This window comes from Phyllobates terribilis, unplaced genomic scaffold (assembly GCF_046119375.1).
Source record: "Phyllobates terribilis strain yellow unplaced genomic scaffold, ASM4611937v1 Scaffold_8__6_contigs__length_399053987, whole genome shotgun sequence".
Classification (NCBI taxonomy): Eukaryota; Metazoa; Chordata; class Amphibia; order Anura; family Dendrobatidae; genus Phyllobates; species Phyllobates terribilis.
In genome coordinates, this window is record NW_027362768.1 from 291,241,881 (window position 1) to 291,262,672 (window position 20,792).

A 20,792-nucleotide genomic window follows, 5' to 3' on the forward strand; every position below is an offset into this window, starting at 1 on the left:
CACCAGGGCCCATCGGATTCTAGTTACGCTGCTGATTCCAGCGATACTAGATGCTTCTAAATTCCATCCTATCCAACCTCCTGACTTTGATTAAGTTGTTCTTGGTAGTCTACAGCTAGATCCTTTGTTGTGTTGTAGATGATTTATGCAGCGTACTATATTAGGATTGATTTAACAACCAGCATATGCTCATGTGTGGCACAGCACCAGGGCTATTACATAATACCTCAAGATAACCCCCAAGTTGTAATTTCTTTCTCTGCTCCATTTCCCTCCAGTCTTATAGTATGTCATGGAAGTGATAAAATAGAGATTTAAACATTCAGCTGTTCATTTGCATCTCCCATGTGAGTTCTATGTATAATTAACAAGAGATGTCAAAACCGTGAAATTGGGAAAGGATAAGCAGATGTCTTAAGTCATACAAATCCATTATCCATTAATTATCATATATTCAGTCTATTAGGCAGAATGCCACTAGAACGCCAATTATAACCAATGTGTCTCAAAATTGGTTCACACGATGATTCAAATGCTTGGCATTTGAGTTCTTTAGAATAGGAACATTATTTTTAGATATTTATGGCTGATACATTATATATATATTTTAAAATTCAAGCAGATTAGGATTCAGAATTGTAAAGTTAACATTGGCTTCACAAACATTATCATGTAACATATTACATAATAGAATAAAAAAAATAAAATGGAGAGTGCTCAGTGGTTGCTAACAGGGTTAGGCGGATCGATACAAAGGTCAGGTCAATAGTCTCTGGCTACTGGATAGGAGCCTCCCGAATCTCTTACCTTCTCGGATCCGCTTATGATTAACTGGTCTGGTGCGACGTCATCTGGGAGTCCCGCTGCAGGGATTACTTTGCGCCAGTCCGGGCTAATCAAAAACCGTATTGGGTATCCCGGTAGGTAAGAGATTTGCGAACCTCCTGCCCAGCAGCCAAAGACTACTGACTTGGCCCATGGACCGGAGTGCCGCCATTAAATCCGCCCTTCTCTATTTGTTACCTCTTAATGGCTGGCTGAAAAGGTGATCACAGGCAGCAAGTTTTCGAGACTACTCAAAACTCTCCATCAGGCATAGTTTCACAGAAATCAAGAGACATTACATGTCAACCACTGAGGACTCTACTTGATAAGATAGTACAAAGATATTATTCATTTCTATGTAAAATAATTGATATAAAACTTTTACTGAACATTTTCAATTGATTTGTATTCATACTAACACAATGATACATTTTCTTTTCTACTGACATGCTTAGGGGGATTTGTACTACTTCTTTGCTAGTTAACGCTTGTATTTTTTATTATTTTTTTTTTTACATTAGGTCTCTTGCTTTTTTAATGCTTATAATTGCATATTACTTTGTGGTATTCTAGACTTTAAAAATACACTGCTCAAAAAAATAAAGGGAACACTTAACCACTTCGCGCCAGAGCCTGTTTTTGCCTTCGTGACCGGGCCAATTTTTTCAATTCTGACCACTGTCACTTTATGAGGTAATTACTCTGGAACGCTTCAACGGATCCCCCTGATTCTGAGATTGTTTTTTTGTGACATATTGTACTTCATGATAGTGGTAAAATTTCTTCGATATCACTTGCGTTTATTTGTGAAAAAATCGGAAATTTGGCGAAAATTTTGAAAATTTTGCAATTTTCAAACTTTGAATTTTCATGCCCTTTAATCAGAGAGATATGTCACACAAAATAGTTAATGAATAACATTTCCCACATGTCTACTTCACATCAGCACAATTTTGGAACCAAAATTTTTTTCTGTTAGGAAGCTATAAGGGTTAAAAGTTGACCAGCGATTTCTCATTTTTACAACAAAATTTACAAAAACATTTTTTTAGGGACCACATCTTATTTGAAGTGACTTTGAGGAGCCTTTATGACAGAAAATACCCAAAAGTGATACCATTCTAAAAACTGCACCCCTCAAGGTGCTCAAAACCACATTCAAGAAGTTTATTAACCCTTCAGGTGCTTCACAGGAATTTTTGGAATGTGGAAGAAAACAATGAACATTTAACTTTTTTTCACAAAACTGCTACTTTAGCCTCAAATTTTTAATTTTCACAAGGGCAGCCAGAAAAAATGGACCCCAAAATGTGTTGTGCAATTTCTCCTGAGCACGCTGATACCCCATATGTGGTGCAAAGCCACTGTTTGGGCGCACGGCATGGCTCGGAAGGTAAGGAGCGCCATTTGACTTTTGGAATGGAAATTTGACTGGAATCGATAGCGGACGCCATGTTGCATTTGGAGAGACCCTGAGGTGCCTAAACAGAGGAAACCCCCAACAAGTCACCCCATTTTGGAAACTAGACCCCTCAAGGAACTTATCTAGATGTGTGGTGAGCACCTTGAACCCCCAGGGGCTTCACACAATTTTATAATGTTGAAGGGTGAAAATAAAAAAACACATTTTTATCACAAAACTGCTACTTTAGCCTCAAATTTTTAATTTTCACAAGGGCAGCCAGAAAAAATGGACCCCAAAATGTGTTGTGCAATTTCTCCTGAGCACGCTGATACCCCATATGTGGTGCAAAGCCACTGTTTGGGCGCACGGCATGGCTCGGAAGGTAAGGAGCGCCATTTGACTTTTGGAATGGAAATTTGACTGGAATCGATAGCGGACGCCATGTTGCATTTGGAGAGCCCCTGAGGTGCCTAAACAGAGGAAACCCCCAACAAGTCACCCCATTTTGGAAACTAGACCCCTCAAGGAACTTATCTAGATGTGTGGTGAGCACCTTGAACCCCCAGGGGCTTCACACAATTTTATAATGTTGAAGGGTGAAAATAAAAAAACACATTTTTATCACAAAACTGCTACTTTAGCCTCAAATTTTTAATTTTCACAAGGGCAGCCAGAAAAAATGGACCCCAAAATGTGTTGTGCAATTTCTCCTGAGCACGCTGATACCCCATATGTGGTGCAAAGCCACTGTTTGGGCGCACGGCATGGCTCGGAAGGTAAGGAGCGCCATTTGACTTTTGGAATGGAAATTTGACTGGAATCGATAGCGGACGCCATGTTGCATTTGGAGAGCCCCTGAGGTGCCTAAACAGAGGAAACCCCCAACAAGTCACCCCATTTTGGAAACTAGACCCCTCAAGGAACTTATCTAGATGTGTGGTGAGCACCTTGAACCCCCAGGGGCTTCACACAATTTTATAATGTTGAAGGGTGAAAATAAAAAAACACATTTTTATCACAAAACTGCTACTTTAGCCTCAAATTTTTAATTTTCACAAGGGCAGCCAGAAAAAATGGACCCCAAAATGTGTTGTGCAATTTCTCCTGAGCACGCTGATACCCCATATGTGGTGCAAAGCCACTGTTTGGGCGCACGGCATGGCTCGGAAGGTAAGGAGCGCCATTTGACTTTTGGAATGGAAATTTGACTGGAATCGATAGCGGACGCCATGTTGCATTTGGAGAGCCTCTGAGGTGCCTAAACAGAGGAAACCCCCAACAAGTCACCCCATTTTGGAAACTAGACCCCTCAAGGAACTTATCTAGATGTGTGGTGAGCACCTTGAACCCCCAGGGGCTTCACACAATTTTATAATGTTGAAGGGTGAAAATAAAAAAACACATTTTTATCACAAAACTGCTACTTTAGCCTCAAATTTTTAATTTTCACAAGGGCAGCCAGAAAAAATGGACCCCAAAATGTGTTTTGCAATTTCTCCTGAGCACGCTGATACCCCATATGTGGTGCAAAGCCACTGTTTGGGCGCACGGCATGGCTCGGAAGGTAAGGAGCGCCATTTGACTTTTGGAATGGAAATTTGACTGGAATCGATAGCGGACGCCATGTTGCATTTGGAGAGCCCCTGAGGTGCCTAAACAGAGGAAACCCCCAACAAGTCACCCCATTTTGGAAACTAGACCCCTCAAGGAACTTATCTAGATGTGTGGTGAGCACCTTGAACCCCCAGGGGCTTCACACAATTTTATAATGTTGAAGGGTGAAAATAAAAAAACACATTTTTATCACAAAACTGCTACTTTAGCCTCAAATTTTTAATTTTCACAAGGGCAGCCAGAAAAAATGGACCCCAAAATGTGTTGTGCAATTTCTCCTGAGCACGCTGATACCCCATATGTGGTGCAAAGCCACTGTTTGGGCGCACGGCATGGCTCGGAAGGTAAGGAGCGCCATTTGACTTTTGGAATGGAAATTTGACTGGAATCGATAGCGGACGCCATGTTGCATTTGGAGAGCCCCTGAGGTGCCTAAACAGAGGAAACCCCCAACAAGTCACCCCATTTTGGAAACTAGACCCCTCAAGGAACTTATCTAGATGTGTGGTGAGCACCTTGAACCCCCAGGGGCTTCACACAATTTTATAATGTTGAAGGGTGAAAATAAAAAAACACATTTTTAACACAAAACTGCTACTTTAGCCTCAAATTTTTAATTTTCACAAGGGCAGCCAGAAAAAATGGACCCCAAAATGTGTTGTGCAATTTCTCCTGAGCACGCTGATACCCCATATGTGGTGCAAAGCCACTGTTTGGGCGCACGGCATGGCTCGGAAGGTAAGGAGCGCCATTTGACTTTTGGAATAGAAATTTGACTGGAATGGATAGCGGACGCCATGTTGCATTTGGAGAGCCCCTGAGGTGCCTAAACAGAGGAAACCCACAACAAGTGACCGAATTTTACAATCTACTCCTCTGTATAAATTAATCTAGTGGTGGGAAAATAAGTAGGTAAATGGTCACTAAACCCATAGATGAATTCCCACAGAGGTGTCATTTCCATAATGGGGTCACTTCAGGGGGGATTATGCTGTTCTGGCACTTTTCAGAGTACCAGAGCTAAAGAATCCCCCCTGAAGTGACCCCATTTTGGAAATGACACCCCTCTGGGAATTCATCTATGGGTTTAGTGACCATTTTAACTCGATGGATGATTTCCAGAAACAAGCACGCAATGGAAGGTTTAGATTCTGGAGAACCCCCCCTCGAAATTAAGTGAGCTCTACTCGAATATGTCATTCACTAAATGAACCAAATGTTTGAATGACAAATTGGGATACATTTTTACAGTTTAAAAACGTGGTTCTGTGTGGTAGATTTTAAAGCAGTCAGTGACGCATAAGGCTGGCAATGATGGGCATTGTGGGCAATAGTAGCGGGTATCACGCCTCATTCCTCTCTTAGTACATACACGACATCTTTTCTGGGGGTTCCTTCTTGTTTCCGTTGCTGGAATAAGTGCAATAAAATGTCGCTCAGTGAGTCTTTTCACATCCTCAGATTCTAATGGATGAGCGGGGCTAACACTTTGAAAGACAAGATTTTCAATGACCTTTTCTTGATAATCAAGAAAAGGATCTGAATTTCCTGCTTTTTTGTACAACACAAAAGAATTGTATGTGGCCACCTGAAACAAATAGATAACCAACTTTTTATACCAGGTATAGGACTTTCTTGATACCTGGTATGGCTGTAGAACCTGGTCTGCAAGGTCCACACCCCCCATGTGTTTGTTGTAGTCAATGACTGACACAGGTTTTTGCTTCGGAGTGGTGGATCCTAGTTCTACAGTGGCCCTTGTGGCATCTGTGTGGATCGAGCTGAGGACAAAAATATCCCTCTTATCCCTATATTTCAGGGCAAGCAGCTCTCCGTTGCGTACAGCCCCTGACTGCCCCTTTTGGAACTTTTGGTTGACCAATGGTTGTGGAAACCCCTGACGGTTTTTACGGATGGTCCCACAAGCCCCGATGTTGTGTTCAACCAGACTTTTAAATAGGGGTATGCTGGTGTAATAATTGTCCACATATAGATTGTAGCCTTTTTGAAAAAATGGATTTATCAGCTCCCAAACAATTTTTCCAGATGTCCCCAGATAAGTAGGGCATCCTGGTGGGTTTAGTTGGCTGTCTTTCCCCTCATATATGCGGAAAGCGGATGTGTATCCGGTTGAACTTTCGCACATTTTATAGATCTTTATTCCAAACCTTGCCCTTTTAGATGGGATAAATTGCTTGAGGTGCAGTCTTCCTTTGAATTTTACAAGGGACTCATCTATAGAAATATTTTGTGTTGGGGTGTAGAGGCTTAAGAATTTTTCTGACAAATTTTCAATGATGGGTCTAATTTTATATAACCTGTCATGTTCTGGGGCATTTCTGGGCAGGCATTGACTATTGTCGTTAAAATGCCAAAACCGCATGAGCATTTCATAACGGGTCCTTGGCAGAATGACTGAAAACATAGGGGTGGCTTGAACAGGGTGGTTGGACCAGTAGGATCGAATGCTCGGTTTTTTAACAAGCCCCATGGCAAATGTAAGTCCTAAAAATTTTTTTATTTCCGGGACATTAGTTGGTGTCCATAAATTTGCCCTAGCATAGTAAGATCGGGGATTCTGGCTTATGAATTGGGATGCATATAAATTTGTTTGCACGACAATATGCTCTAGCAAGCTGTCTGTAAAAAACAAATTAAAAAAATGAATTGGTCCAAAATCTTCCACCTCCACATTTATACCAGGAGTGGCGTTGAAATCAGGGCTGAATGGAGCAGCCGAATCCGAAGCCTCCCATCTGGGAAATGCTAGATCATGTGGCAAAGCCCCTTGTACACTGGCGTGCGCCAATTCACTAGTAGCAGGGACAGCGCTTGTACTGGGCAGTGTTCCCTGATTTGGAGACGTTTCTCCAGTAGCGCTATTTGCCCCTATTGTTGTACTGGTCCTTGGGCTTGAGGATGGACCAGAATCACTGCTCATTTCTGAGCTCTCAGTGTCGCCGCTACTAAAGCCCTCAAAATCCACATCGCCATCTGAGATTGCGCTGTCATCAGTGTCAGAACACAGCAGGGCATACACCTCCTCTGCGGTATAAGTCTGACGGGCCATTTTATTTTTAGATTTTTTGACTGGACTGAACGGACCGGACTGAACGGACGGGACTGATCTGACAGGACTGACTGACCTGACAGGACTGACTGATCTGACAGGACTGACTGACTGATCTGACAGGACTGACTGACTGACAGATCTGACAGGACTGACTGACTGACAGATCTGACAGGACTGACTGACTGGACTGATCTGACAGGACTGACTGACAGGACTGACTGACTGACAGATCTGACAGGACTGACTGACTGACAGATCTGACTGACTGACAGATCTGACAGGACTGACTGACTGACAGATCTGACAGGACTGACTGACTGACAGATCTGACAGGACTGACTGATCTGACAGGACTGACTGACTGATCTGACAGGACTGACTGACTGATAGATCTGACAGGACTGACTGACTGATCTGACAGGACTGACTGACTGATCTGACAGGACTGACTGATAGATCTGACAGGACTGACTGACTGATCTGACAGGGCTGACTGACTGATCTGACAGGACTGACTGATAGATCTGACAGGACTGACTGATAGATCTGACAGGACTGACTGACTGACAGATCTGACAGGACTGATCTGACAGGACTGACTGATCTGACAGACTCACTAACCCTAACTCTTACTTTCTTTTTTATTTTATTTTTTTTACTTTCACAGTGGCAAGGCTGACACAGCTCTTGTCACACTGTTTCTCCTCTGCTCTCTCACTGAGATCGGAGGAGAAACAGAGTATTTATCAGGCAGATCGCCCGGGAAAGTTTGTTGCTAAAACAAACTTCCCTGGTGATCTCTCTGATTGGCTGGTGTGACGCTGACATCATCGAGACCTGAGCCAATCAGGTCTCAATGATGTCAGAGGTCACAGCACCGGGATCCCCGCCGCTCCTGAGGTATGTGGGGGGTCCCGATCGCCGACCACCAGCTGTTGCTATCTTTTAAATGCCGCGATCGCTATGGATCGCGGCATCTAGAAGATAGGAACAGGTTAACATCATGGGGACCTGATCCATTCAGGTCCCCATGATGCCACATGTCAGAGCTATCGCTCTGAACCGGTACCGCAGCGCTAGCAGGACCCTGGGGGTCCTGAGTGCTGCGGGACCACCCACCGTTTTTAAACGTCGGCGCTGCACAGAGCCCGGGCAGCGCCGACGTTTATGTACAGTGGGCGGTCCTGAACCGGTTAAACAACAGAATATAACTCCAAGTAAGTCAAACTTCTGTGAAATCAAACTGTCCACTTAGGAAGCAACACTGATTGACAATCAATTTCACATGCTGCTGTGCAAATGGAATAGACAATAGATGGAAATTATTGGCAATTATCAAGACACCCTCAATAAAGGAGTGGTTCTGCAGGTGGGGGCCACAGACCACATCTCTGTACCTATGCTTTCTGGCTGATTTTTTGGTCACTTTTGAATGTTAGTTGTGCTGTCACACTTGTGGTAGCATGAGACGGACTCTACAACCCACAGAGGTTGCTCAGGTAGTGCAGCTCATCCAGCATGGCACATCAATGCGAGCTGTGGCAAGAAGGTTTGCTGTGTCTGTCAGCGTAGTGTCCAGAGGCTGGAGGCGCTACCAGGAGACAGGCCAGTACACCAGGAGACCTGGAGGGGGCTGTAGGAGGGCAACAACCCAGCAGCAGGACCGCTACCTCCGCCTTTGTGCAAGGAGGAACAGGAGGAGCACTGCCAGAGCCCTGCAAAATGACCTCCAGCAGGCCACAAATGTGCATGTGTCTGCACAAACGGTTAGAAACCGACTCCATGAGGGTGGTATGAGGGCCCGACATCCACAGATGGGGGTTGTGCTCACAGCCCAACACCGCGCAGGACGCTTGGCATTTGCCGCAGAACACCAGGATTGGCAAAGTCCCCACTGGCGCCCTGTGCTCTTCACAGATGAAAGCAGGTTCACACTGAGCACATGTGACAGACGTGACAGAGTCTGGAGATGCCGTGGAGAGCGATCTGCTGCCTGCAACATCCTTCAGCATGACCGGTTTGGCAGTGGGTCAGTAATGGTGTGGCATTTCTTTGGAGGGCCGCACAGCCCTCCATGTGCTCGCCAGAGGTAGCCTGACTGCCATTAGGTACCGAGGTGAGATCCTCAGACCCCTTGTGAAACCATATGCTGGTGCGATTGGCCCTGGGTTCCTCCTAATGCAGGACAATGCCAGACCTCATGTGGCTGGAGTGAGTCAGCAGTTCCTGCAAGATGAAGGCATTGAAGCTCTGGACTGGCTCGCCTGTTCCCCAGACCTGAATCTGATTGAGAACATCTGGCACATCATGTCTCGCTCCATCCACCAACATCACGTTGCACCACAGACTGTCCAGGAGTGCTCGAATGCTTTAGTCCAGGTCTAGGAGGAGATCCCACAGGAGACCATCCACAATCTCATCAGGAGCATGCCCAGGCATTGTAGGGAGGTCATACAGGCACGTGGAGGCCACACACAATACTGAGCCTCATTTTGACTTGTTTTAAGTACATTACATCAAAGTTGGATCAGTCTGTAGTGTGTTTTTCCACTTTGATTTTGGGGGTGACTCCAAACCCAGGCCTCCATTGGTCAATAAATTTGATTTCCATTGATGATTTTTGTGTGATTTTGTTGTCAGCACATTCAACTTTGTACAGAATAAAGTATTCAATGAGAATATTTCATTCTTTCTGATCTAGGATGTGTTATTTGAGTGTTCCCTTTATTTTTTTGAGCAGTGTATTACAATAACAATCCCTTTATAAATCAATGGTGAAAAAAATAGAGACGGTAGTGGATTGAAGTAGATCCTTATGTCATGGATCAATATGTTATATAATCAGACTGTTCTTTTGTTTACTTCAAGACAGGAATGAACATTTTACATTCCCTAAGGTTAGCATTTCAGTGTGTCTGTCTACCCATTTTCTAGTAAAATGCTCATTTGAAAAACATACTTTTATCCATATAATAAATCAGGACCCACTTCTTAAAAAAGCACTCCTCCCATCAAAGTTTTTATCCTCTTAATATATTGCAATCGTCATATTATACAGCACTCTCTACTTACAATTGCTCATTTTGCCCTTCTAACCAGTTAATGCTTCTCTTTTCCATTAGGTCTTTGACATCACGTGATTAAAAACTGACTAGTAGAATTTTTTGTAGAAACAGGAGGTCTATTTTCTCTGCAGGAGTCATAAGTCACTACAAAAGTTCCCTGATAGGGGGGAGGAGAGAGCAGCTGGGTCAGGAGTTTAAGTGGGAGATGATAAATGCAGGGACGAAATGCTTCCTATTTCTGCATAGAGCAGAGAAACGCGAAGAATTAACTGGGTAGAAAGGCAAAATGAGCAATTGTAAGTACACAGTGCTATATAATATAATGATTGAACTATATTAAGAGGATAAAAACTTTGATGGGAGGAGGAGAGCTTCAATAACTGAATTCAGGCTTTACATTTAGTCCCATTGCCACAGTTGTATAAAAGTAAGTCCCTTGCCTTGCCATCCGCCTTTACAAACATTTCTGAAAGAATGTCTCATTCTTAAGAGCTCATATTTTTGGTGATGTTGGGTTCCCTTTAAGTTTTCAGCATGGGCAGATTGTAAGCTTACTGTATATGGGCAGGTCTCCTACCAATTATATCTTTGTCTGTACTACACTGTCCTTTCTTATTTTATCAGTACTAATGAGCGTCAATCATCATAACTGTCTAAAAAAATAGCTCTCTTTGTTGATTTGCTCTGGTAACATAAAAGCTCTGCTGTGATTGGCTCATATGAGCAACAAAACCAGTTTTTCTTTGACACAGTTTTCAAGTATAATTGTGTTCCCTCCATGTTGTGCTATGTAGGTTGATAAATCAATATTATTAATAATAACCATGATTGCTAAAGACTGGACATTCCTTTAGTCCCCCATCGCATTAGAAACTTACCAATTTCCTTAGCTAGTGCCAAGCCCTGTGGGTAAGAAATTGGCGACAACTTCTTTTCTTTAAGCTTCTCAATAGTTTCTTTGTCATCACGAAGATCAAGCTTGGTCCCCACGAGGATTATTGGGGTGCTTGGGCAATGGTGCCTGACTTCTGGAAACCACTGAAAACAATAAAAAAAAGTCAAATTCTTCAAATTTTCTGCTTCCCAAAAAAATTAAATGGTTCATTAAAGTTTGTTTGCACGCTGGAATCCCTTGAAAAGGACCTTTCAGCAGTTTGAGAATGTTAAACTGACCACATCATTAAGTAGTGGTTGTAGGGTTTCATAAAATGTAACATTTATTTTTTTATTTCTCATGTCTGTTATGGAAACATTAGCTTGTAAAGTTTAGATTGTAATCTCTCCTTTGTCTCTGGGGCGGGTACTATTTTACCCTGTATGATATTGTCCAATCATAAACACGATGCATCATATAGGGCAAAAAAAAAGAACACGCCCACAGAAAAAAGTCACTCAGCTTTCTCTGTGTGCTATATGTAGTGACACACAGCTCTGCTCTTCCACTTATCTCAATGCCAGCATTTACCATGATTACAAGTAGGGGAGGGGAGTAGAGTAGAACTGTGTGTCATTACAAACATGTCTACATCTCTCATCTCATCACAGTGAAGTCAGCTCTGCCCCACTCCCTCTCAATCTGACTGCTGTGAAATGAGAACTGTTAGAGGTGTTTGTAATGACACACACATCTCTGCTTTCCTCCTCTTCCTCGCTTGTAGGTGCCTGCATTGAGATCAGAGAGGAGAGTAGGACTTTGGGTCATTACATGTCTTTCCATATCACACAGAGAAAGCTAGATCTGACATTTTCTGGGGGCATTTTCTTTTTTTTACGCTGATTGAAGCCTTTTGCTTATGATTGGACAACATAATACAGGGGAAAAAGAAACAGTCTTCAGAGAAAAATATCTGCAAATGCTCCCGTTGGTTGAATGGGAAATTATAACCTAAACTTTATGAGCTAATATTGAAAAAAGAAATGCAAAAAATAAAAAAATATGTTTTATTTGCAGCCATGGTTCTGTGATGTAGCCAGTTTAACATGCTAAAATTGATTAAAGGTCCTGTGGATTGGTGGAAATCCCGGTCCTGATACCCCCATCAATCAGTCAGAATAGTTTGAAGAAGCGGTTAGCTCCTCCTTGAATGCGCACATATCGGTGTAAGGGTTCAGTAGAAAGTCTATGGATCTGTATATCGCTCTGAGTGCTTTCTTATACTTTATATATATATACAAGCTCAATTCTTATATAGGAAACGCTTGACATATAGAAAATGTCGACAGTTCAGTTTTCATATGTTTGCTAGTTTATGAATTGCAAACTTTCTTCCAACTCAAACCCTTTATCTGACAAGTCACAAGAAGCAATTCTCTCGCCATCAAAATACTATGCTTGCTTAAAGGGAATCTGTCAGCAGGTTTTTGCTATGTAATTTGAAGACAAAAGGAGATAGAGGCTGAAAAACAGAATTCAGGGATGTGTCACTTATGAAAGTACATGCTGTTGTTTACTAACTGTGAAGGATTTATCGCTAAAAGATTATCATTGCCAGACTAGTCCGGCAATTAAGCAGCTCACTGTCTATGGACTTTGTACACAGAGAGCCTGATGTGGGCGGGGTTAGCTGTGGTGTGGGTGGGATTATCTTTCTCAGCTCTGCTTCAGTGTAAATCTAAAAGCTCTGATTGTGTCAGAACGGCTGCACCCAGTAATCTAAGAGATACCTTGCTGGATGCAGCTTCTTTTTGCTTACATCAGGCCACTTTCAAATGTGGCAGCAAAAACCTGCTGACAGATTCTCTTTAAGCATTTGACATCTAAGTGCATGTAGGTAAGTAGGTAAGAAAATGCTCAAAGGAAATATAAAAAATAATCAACATCCATTTAAGCCAGTATTCGTATTCCACTGTGTAGCTTCTATCAGCTTAATCAAAACATGGATTTTTATATTTCCTTGGAGCACTGACTGACCTACTATTTCTTATTTTTATGACGCTGCCATATGTTTCTTTGCTGGTCAAGTGGACATAGTGAACAACATTTCAAAGGCATCCACAAATTGTAAAAAGATGAATGGACTGATCTTAGTAGCATCAGCACCAAATAAAAAGAGCAAGGTCTTCCAGTCTGTTAGAAGTCACTTGTGGGTACACCCTAAACAAATGTCCATAATGCTACTACCTACATGTAGCTTTTCCTCTTATACAAATATTATAATAATTTAATACCAATCTGAGAAAATCATCAGTAACATTATAAAAAAGGCTAATGTGGCACCCCAGGTCTGGTCGCCACAGTGGCAGCAATGTCATGAGAAATCTGCCCTTTATAAACTGGATCTGGGGCGGGGTTAGAGAGACAAATTCCAGACAGGGTTCCAGTGAAGTTGCAGATAGGGACAGGCCTGCAGCAGGCTGAGGAGTCCCTGTAGGCAGAGGAGGAACACAAGGCCAGGAGGGGATCTAGCAGAGCTCGTCCTGGCTAGAGACTTACAAAGCCGGACACTGGAGTCCGAGGCTGTGAGGGTTATAAGCCCAGCAGCAGAAAACCACCACGCAGGGGACTTCAAGTCCTCTGGCCCAAGGAAGCCCGGAGGCTCAGCCACACGAGAGGGACCACTACTGCCCCGGAGAGGTGAGAAGTACGGAAGACCCGAGTCGCCAGTCATACGGGCGAGAACAACACGGTACACTCAGAGACGTGGGCTACCACCACACTACAGCGGGATAGCCAAGAAAGAGTGAAGTCAGCACGGTAGGCCTACAAACTCCCCCTGACCAGCGGGATTTCCCAGTTGCTCCAACAGACTGACCAGGCCTCCATTGTTAACCTGTATTCCCTTAATACCACCAACAGTAAAGAACCTGAATTGCATGACAGACTCCGTGTGGTTACTGCTGCTCCCGCGCACCATCACCACCAACATCCGTATTTACTGCCCTGAGGCTATACTCCTCCCATGGGGAGTTATACTACCCTCTGCCGCACCCACAACACCAGCCTCAGCGGTCTGCCCTGCAGCGGCGGTTCACTCTGACCGCAATCCACGGGTGGCGTAGTCGGATATTTAATCACAAAACCCTATAAGCAGACTGCCATTTGGTTTGGCCACCCTGAGCCACGGGACCGGGTCCCCACCACGCAAGGACTACAACCCCCAGCATCCACAAAAGGTCTGGTTCCGGGTATCCCCACACACACACAGCCCAGGGGGCACGTCACTATGCTGACACTTACTGTATTTACCCTATAGAATATAAGGACAATGACCAAAATATACATAATCTTATAATAGCGGTTGTATAGAAACACCCTAATAAAATTGTCAGCATTGAAAAATCTGGAAAAATTTTTATATGGGAGGAAACACTTGCATAGATTTAATTTTTTCATTGGTTTCAACATACAGTGTAGTTTTGCTGCTTCTAATAGGTGGCGCTATAGAGTTCAAGTCCTCTTTTTGTCTGAAGAGGCAATTTGCAACGTACAGTGTAAAATGCTGCTATTATAGAGGACAAATATTCACATCGGTGGTGTAAGGACAGAGGTTGATGTCAGATTTTCCACCTAATCATTTCAATATATGGGAAAAGTCATGTAATATTTTCTGGAATTTTTTTCCAAAGGCTTTAATAAATATATTTTCCATTCCTTGTCACGTACAGAAAGGTCAACGGAATGACTGATAAAAATAAATTTGCATTTGTAGTCCAACCATCATCGCCACACAGGGGTAACAAGGGGGAACCCATCAAATGGGACAACAATAAACAAAAAAAGAAGGAACAGAAAAGAAAGAACACACAAATACCATAAGAGGTGAAGTGATAGCTACCAGAAAAGGCAGTCAATGATGTATCTTCCACAACCTCAAGCCCCATATCAATGAGATCTCTATAAGGGGGTGGAAACCTATCTATCGGATAAATATGAATAAGCGCTAACAGAAGACTTCCTTCAGGGAATCCAGTAGAAAATATCATTATATAGTGTCTTTGATGTCACTGAAATGGCCAATAACTGAGCAACCAAGTCAAACTATTACAGGTCCGTAAAATAGTTCAAAGTGAAATTAAATTTATGAATCATTGGAGGCTTAGGCTGTCATGGATGAACCAGTGTTTGAGATTTTTTTTATGTAAAGTTAGGAGTAAATGAAAAATTATTACATGCATCCTGGAGGCTGGAGGCAATATCTCTTACTGAATTATTAAAAGCTGTAATTCTGGTATTCTTGAAAAGCTGATTACAATTTTAACAAATTCTATATCACTTGGCTCAAACAGGAGATGCATGTGACAACATGAAGAATTATATAATAACGAGGTGCAGACAGCTTCAGCCAACAATAATCTATCAGATTGATTATTCTATATTGCAATCAATAAAAAATAAAAATACAATCACGTCTTGTTGAGGTAAGATGCAGAATACGGCATGTTCAATGCATTTCAATTTCCCTGAGAATAAGGTCATAAAAAAGTCACAACTGGATGTAACAATAAAGGATTATTAGTTAATATACCTCCTCAAAAAAAGTCAATATCGTAATATTATATGTTTTACTGTATGTAGGATACTTTGAACAGGAAATGTTAATTTTATACAAGTGTCCTTTATATGATTTTTTATTTGTTTTTGTTGTTGTTTTATGTAATTGTAATGTTATAATATAACCATAAAATGAATTTTCACAGACTTGTTTTGTATGCCTCCCACAAAGCCGAAAGGTTATTTTAAAACGTTTGATCTTAGCGATGCTTTTGCGTTTCATTTTAAACCTTATGAGAATAAAAATGTTCCTTTTTTTGAAGAAAAGTGTCTATTATGCTTTTTTTGTATTAAAATACATACAGTGCTTAGCATAAATGAGTAGACCACCTTTTAAAAGTAAGATTTTAATCATTTTTCTAAAAGCATGGTGCCTACAGTGAAACATGGTGGTGGTGTAATGGGGCACATATTGTAATATCTATCTTTTTCCATTCTTCAAGAACGACCTCTTTTAGTGACTCGATGATGGATGGAGAGTGATGACAACTTGTCTCTTCAGAATTCCCCATAGATGTTCGATTTGGTTCAGACCAGGAGACACTTGGCCACTGAATCACTTTCTCCCTGTTTTTCTTCAGAAATGCAGCAGTGGCCTTTGTTGTGTTCTGGATCATTGTCATTTTGTAAAAGTGCACATTTACCAAGGGCACAGAGTGATGGTAGCAGCTTCTCTTTCAGTTTAGAGCAGTACATCTGTGAATTCATGATACCATCAATGAACTGTAGGTCTCGACACCAGCAGCACTCATGCAGCCCACATAAAGATATTGCCACCACCATGTTTCACTGTAGGAACCATGCATTTTTTTTAATTCATTTTTCTAAAAGCATGGTGCCTACAGTGAAACATGGTGGTGGCAGTGTCCTTATGTTGGGCTGCATAAGTGCTCCTGGTGTCGGAGAGCTACATTTCACTGATGATATCATGAATTCACAGATGTTCTGCTCTATATTGAAAGAGAAGATGTTACCATCACTCCATGCACTTGGTAGACGTATACTTTTACAACATGACAATGATCCTAAACACACATCTGTTGCATTTCTGAAGAAGAACAGGGTGAAAGTGATACAGCGGCCAAGTGTCTCCTGATCTGAACCCAATCGAACACCTATGGGGAATTCTGAAGAGACAAATTGTCATCATTCAGCATCCAGGTTATAAAAGAGGTCATTCTTGAAGAATGGAAATATATATAGATGTTGCAATATGTCTCCAACTTGTTCATCCCATGCCTAGGAAACGTGGTGCTGACCTTAAAAATCATGGAGGTCATACAAAGCTGTGGAGGTTTTTGATGTGGGGTGTATTCATTTTTGCATCATCTAATTTGAGTAAAACTGAAGATCTTGTAATGAAAGTTATATTATTAACCTTACTTTTATGTTATGAGTTAAAAAAATGCTCTATAAAACACAGTTGTGTCAAAATTTTCAAAGGTGATGTACTCATTTATGCAGAACATTATATATATAGATATTTATTTATATAGATATTCAGTATACAGTGCCTACAAGTAGTATTCAACCCCCTGCAGATTTAGCTGGTTGACACATGCGGAATTAACTTGGCATTGTGACATTTGTACTGTAGATCAGCCTGGAAGTGGGAAATGCACTGCAGCAAATTTTGTTTTTGCTTTTTTTTTGTTTTTTTTTTAAAAACGTTAAAAGTTAATTCAGAGTGTCATTTATTATTCAACCCCTCAAACCACAAGAATTCTGTTTGGTCCCCCTAAAGTATTAAGAAGTAGTTCAGGCACCAAGAATAATGAGCTTCACATGTGTGGATTAAAGATCTCTTTTGCCAGCCTTTTCTGACTATTTAAGACCCTCCCCAAACTTGTGAACAGCACTCAGACATGGTCAACATGGGAAAGACAAAGGAGCATTCCAAGGCCATCAGAGACAAGATCGTGGAGGGTCACAAGGCTGGCAAGGGGTACAAAACCCTTTCCAAGGAGTTGGGCCTACCTGTCTCCACTGTTGGGAGCATCATCCGTAAGTGGAAGGCTTATGGAACTACTGTTAGCCTTCCACGGCCTGGACAGCCTTTGAAAGTGTCCTCCCGTGCCGAGGCCAGGCTTGTCCGAAGAGTCAAGGCTAACCCAAGGACAACAAGGAAGGAGCTCTGGGAAGATCTCATGGCAGTGGGGACATTGGTTTCAGTCAATACCATAAGTAATGTACTCTACCGCAATGGTCTCCGTTCCAGATGAGCCCGTAAGGTACCTTTACTATCAAAGCGTCATGTCAAGGCTCGTCTACAGTTTGCTCATGATCACTTGGAGGACTCTGAGACAGACTGGTTCAAGGTTCTATGGTCTGATGAGACCAAGATCGAGATCTTTGGTGCCAACCACACACGTGACGTTTGGAGACTGGATGGCACTGCATACGACCCCAAGAATACCATCCCTACAGTCAAGCATGGTGGTGGCAGCATCATGCTGTGGGGCTGTTTCTCAGCCAAGGGGCCTGGCCATCTGGTCCGCATCCATGGGAAGATGGATAGCACGGCCTACCTGGAGATTTTGGCCAAGAACCTCCACTCCTCCATCAAGGATCTTAAGATGGGTCGTAATTTCATCTTCCAACAAGACAACGACCCAAAGCACACAGCCAAGAAAACCAAGGCCTGGTTCAAGAGGGAAAAAGTCAAGGTGTTGGAGTGGCCTAGTCAGTCTCCTGACCTTAACCCAATTGAAAACTTGTGGAAGGAGCTCAAGAATAAAGTCCACATGAGACACCCAAAGAACCTAGATAACTTGGAGAAGATCTGCATGGAGGAGTGGGCCAAGATAACTCCACAGACCTGTGCCGGCCTGATCAGGTCTTATAAAAGACGATTATTAGCTGTAATTGCAAACAAGGGTTATTCCACAAAATATTAAACATAGGGGTTGTATAATAATTGACCCACACTATTATGTTTAAAATTTAATAAAATTCAACTGAGCAACATAACTTTTTGGTTTGTAAGATTTATGCTTCTGTTCATAAAACCTACTCTCGTTTGCAGTTTGAAGGCTCTAACTTATTTGCATCTTATCAAACCAGCTAAATCTACAGGGGGTTGAATACTACTTGTAGGCACTGTATATATATATATCTATATGAGTATGTACATTTCTCAATAATTGCTAAAAATTAAAAGCATATCCGTTCTTACCTTTGCTCGCACATTTTCATAGGATGCTGGACTCACCAATGAAAAACAAATGAGGAAAACATCCTATAGAATAAAAAAATAAAGCACATGAACCACGATTTACTTTAATATGAGAATTGCTGTAGGATCTGAAATAGTGCAAAAAATTATAAACACCCAGGTTATCTCTTCAAAGGGTGGCTGACCTAACCTAATGTTACTGGGTCATAGACCCCCTTTAGGAAGACAAATGAGCTTTTAATAACATTGTGTTGACTTGACAATTCCTTCTTAAAAGGCTAAAATAGCTTCTTCTGCTGATATGCCATTTCCTAACAGCTCTATGGAGAGTTTTTCTTTAGGTAAAATCATGTTCTTCGAGAAGAATAATAGGCATCAATGTACCATTAATTATACATTTGAAAATGGAAAAAAAAAAAAACACATTAAAGTAGAATTTTTCGATATGGTTGAACAATATCGTTGGATAATGCAGTTGACTTTTAATAGTGGACCTACAAGAAATAAAATATAATAAAATGATTTGCTATTATTTGCTTTGGTTTGCGTAAAAAAAAATCTTTCTATAAATTTTTCTATTTAATGACTACAAAGTATATTTTATCACCTGTTAGGAAATACTTACCGTTTGGGGGTAAGAAAGTGGCCTCAGACGATCATAGTCTTCCTGTCCTGCTGTATCCCATAATCCCAGATTCACTGGCTTACTGTCCACCATGACATTAGCTGAATAGTTGTCAAACCTGTTAAAAATAGCAATAGTGAAAGTATTTTTTTCTTGATGATACTATTTTTTTACCATAAATCCATTCTTAATAACAACATCCTGAAATGTAACATTATTAGGATACTGTTAAAGTCTGAATTATGCACGTTTTCTGCAAAAAAACATGTAGACATTAACAAGAATTAGTAAAGCTGTATGACAGCTAGGCTTTTGGGCCGACTTTGGGCAGGCATCGGCTGCAAAGGCTTCTTCCATAGTTACATAGTTTGAATAAAGACCTCGGTCCATCAAGTTCAACCTTCCTCCCCCAATTGTACATTATGTCACTAATTTAACTGTAACCCACAATGTTTTGTGTATCGAGGAAATCGTCCAGCCCTTTTTTGAAAGCTGTTATAGTGTCGGCCATCACTACCTCTTGTGGAAGGGAATTCCACAGTTTGACTGCTCTGACTGTAAAGAACCCTTTCCTCTTTAGCTGCTGGAATCACCTGGTCCTTAGTATGGTCTTTGGAAGGAATAAGTAATGTGCTAGTCCTTTGTACTGATCACACATATATTTATACATGTAAATGAGATCACAGTCTGACTGCTCTAACTATAAAGAACCCTTTCCTGTTTAGGTGCCGGAATCGCCTTTCTTCCACCTGTAATTAGTGCCTCCTGGTCCTTAGTATGGTCTTTGGAAGAAATAAGTCATGTGCTAGTCCTTTGTGCTGACTCCACATATGTTTATACATGTAAATGAGATCCCCTCGGAGCCGCCTTTTTTTCTAAGCTAAATAAGCTCAACTTTTCCAACCTCTCATCATATGATAGGCCTTCCATCCCTTGTAATAATCTAGGTTGCTCCTTTGAACTGACTCTAACTTCTCAATATCCTTTTTAAAATGTGGAGCCCAAAACTGGATCCCATATTCCAGATGTGGCCTCACCAGTGATTTATAAAGGGGTAACAATACGTTGGGATCACAGGATTTCATCTCTCTTTTTATACATCCTAAAATCTTATTTGCTTTTGCGGCTGCTGCTTGACATTGAGTACTGCTGCTCAGCTTACTTGTAACCAAGTCTTTCTCCTGTTCTGTAGTCCCGAGTACACTTCCATTTAATGTATATGTAGCGATAGGATTACTCTGTCCTAGGTGCATTACTCTACATTTATCTACATTAAACCTCATCTACCAAGTGTTTGCCGATTCAGTCATCTTATCCCGATCGTACTGCAATATTGTATTCTTAATAGTGTATTGTACAACAGTTGTTAGCAGTGGTGTTACATGCACTGTGCCTTATGCACACAGTCTACCAATCCAAAAAACCTCCATGCTGTACAGTGCAGTAATATGGTGCCTATAGACTACTAGGGAGGGAGGTCTCCTGACATCTGTGTACCTGTGACCTGTGACTTCATACA

The 20,792-nt window shown here is 41.7% G+C and overlaps 1 protein-coding gene across 1 annotated transcript in view; it reads right to left on the reverse strand.

Moving 5' to 3' along the window:
• Positions 1-20,792, reverse strand: part of RAC2 (Rac family small GTPase 2) — a 121,604-nt gene that overhangs the window by 29,559 nt on the left and 71,253 nt on the right. The window contains exons 3-5 of the mRNA XM_073642732.1: positions 19,274-19,391; positions 18,649-18,711; positions 10,861-11,020 (exon numbers count right to left, since the gene is read on the reverse strand). Of these exons, the coding sequence (XP_073498833.1) occupies positions 10,861-11,020; positions 18,649-18,711; positions 19,274-19,391 (341 nt within the window). The remainder of the gene's footprint in view (positions 1-10,860; positions 11,021-18,648; positions 18,712-19,273; positions 19,392-20,792) is intronic.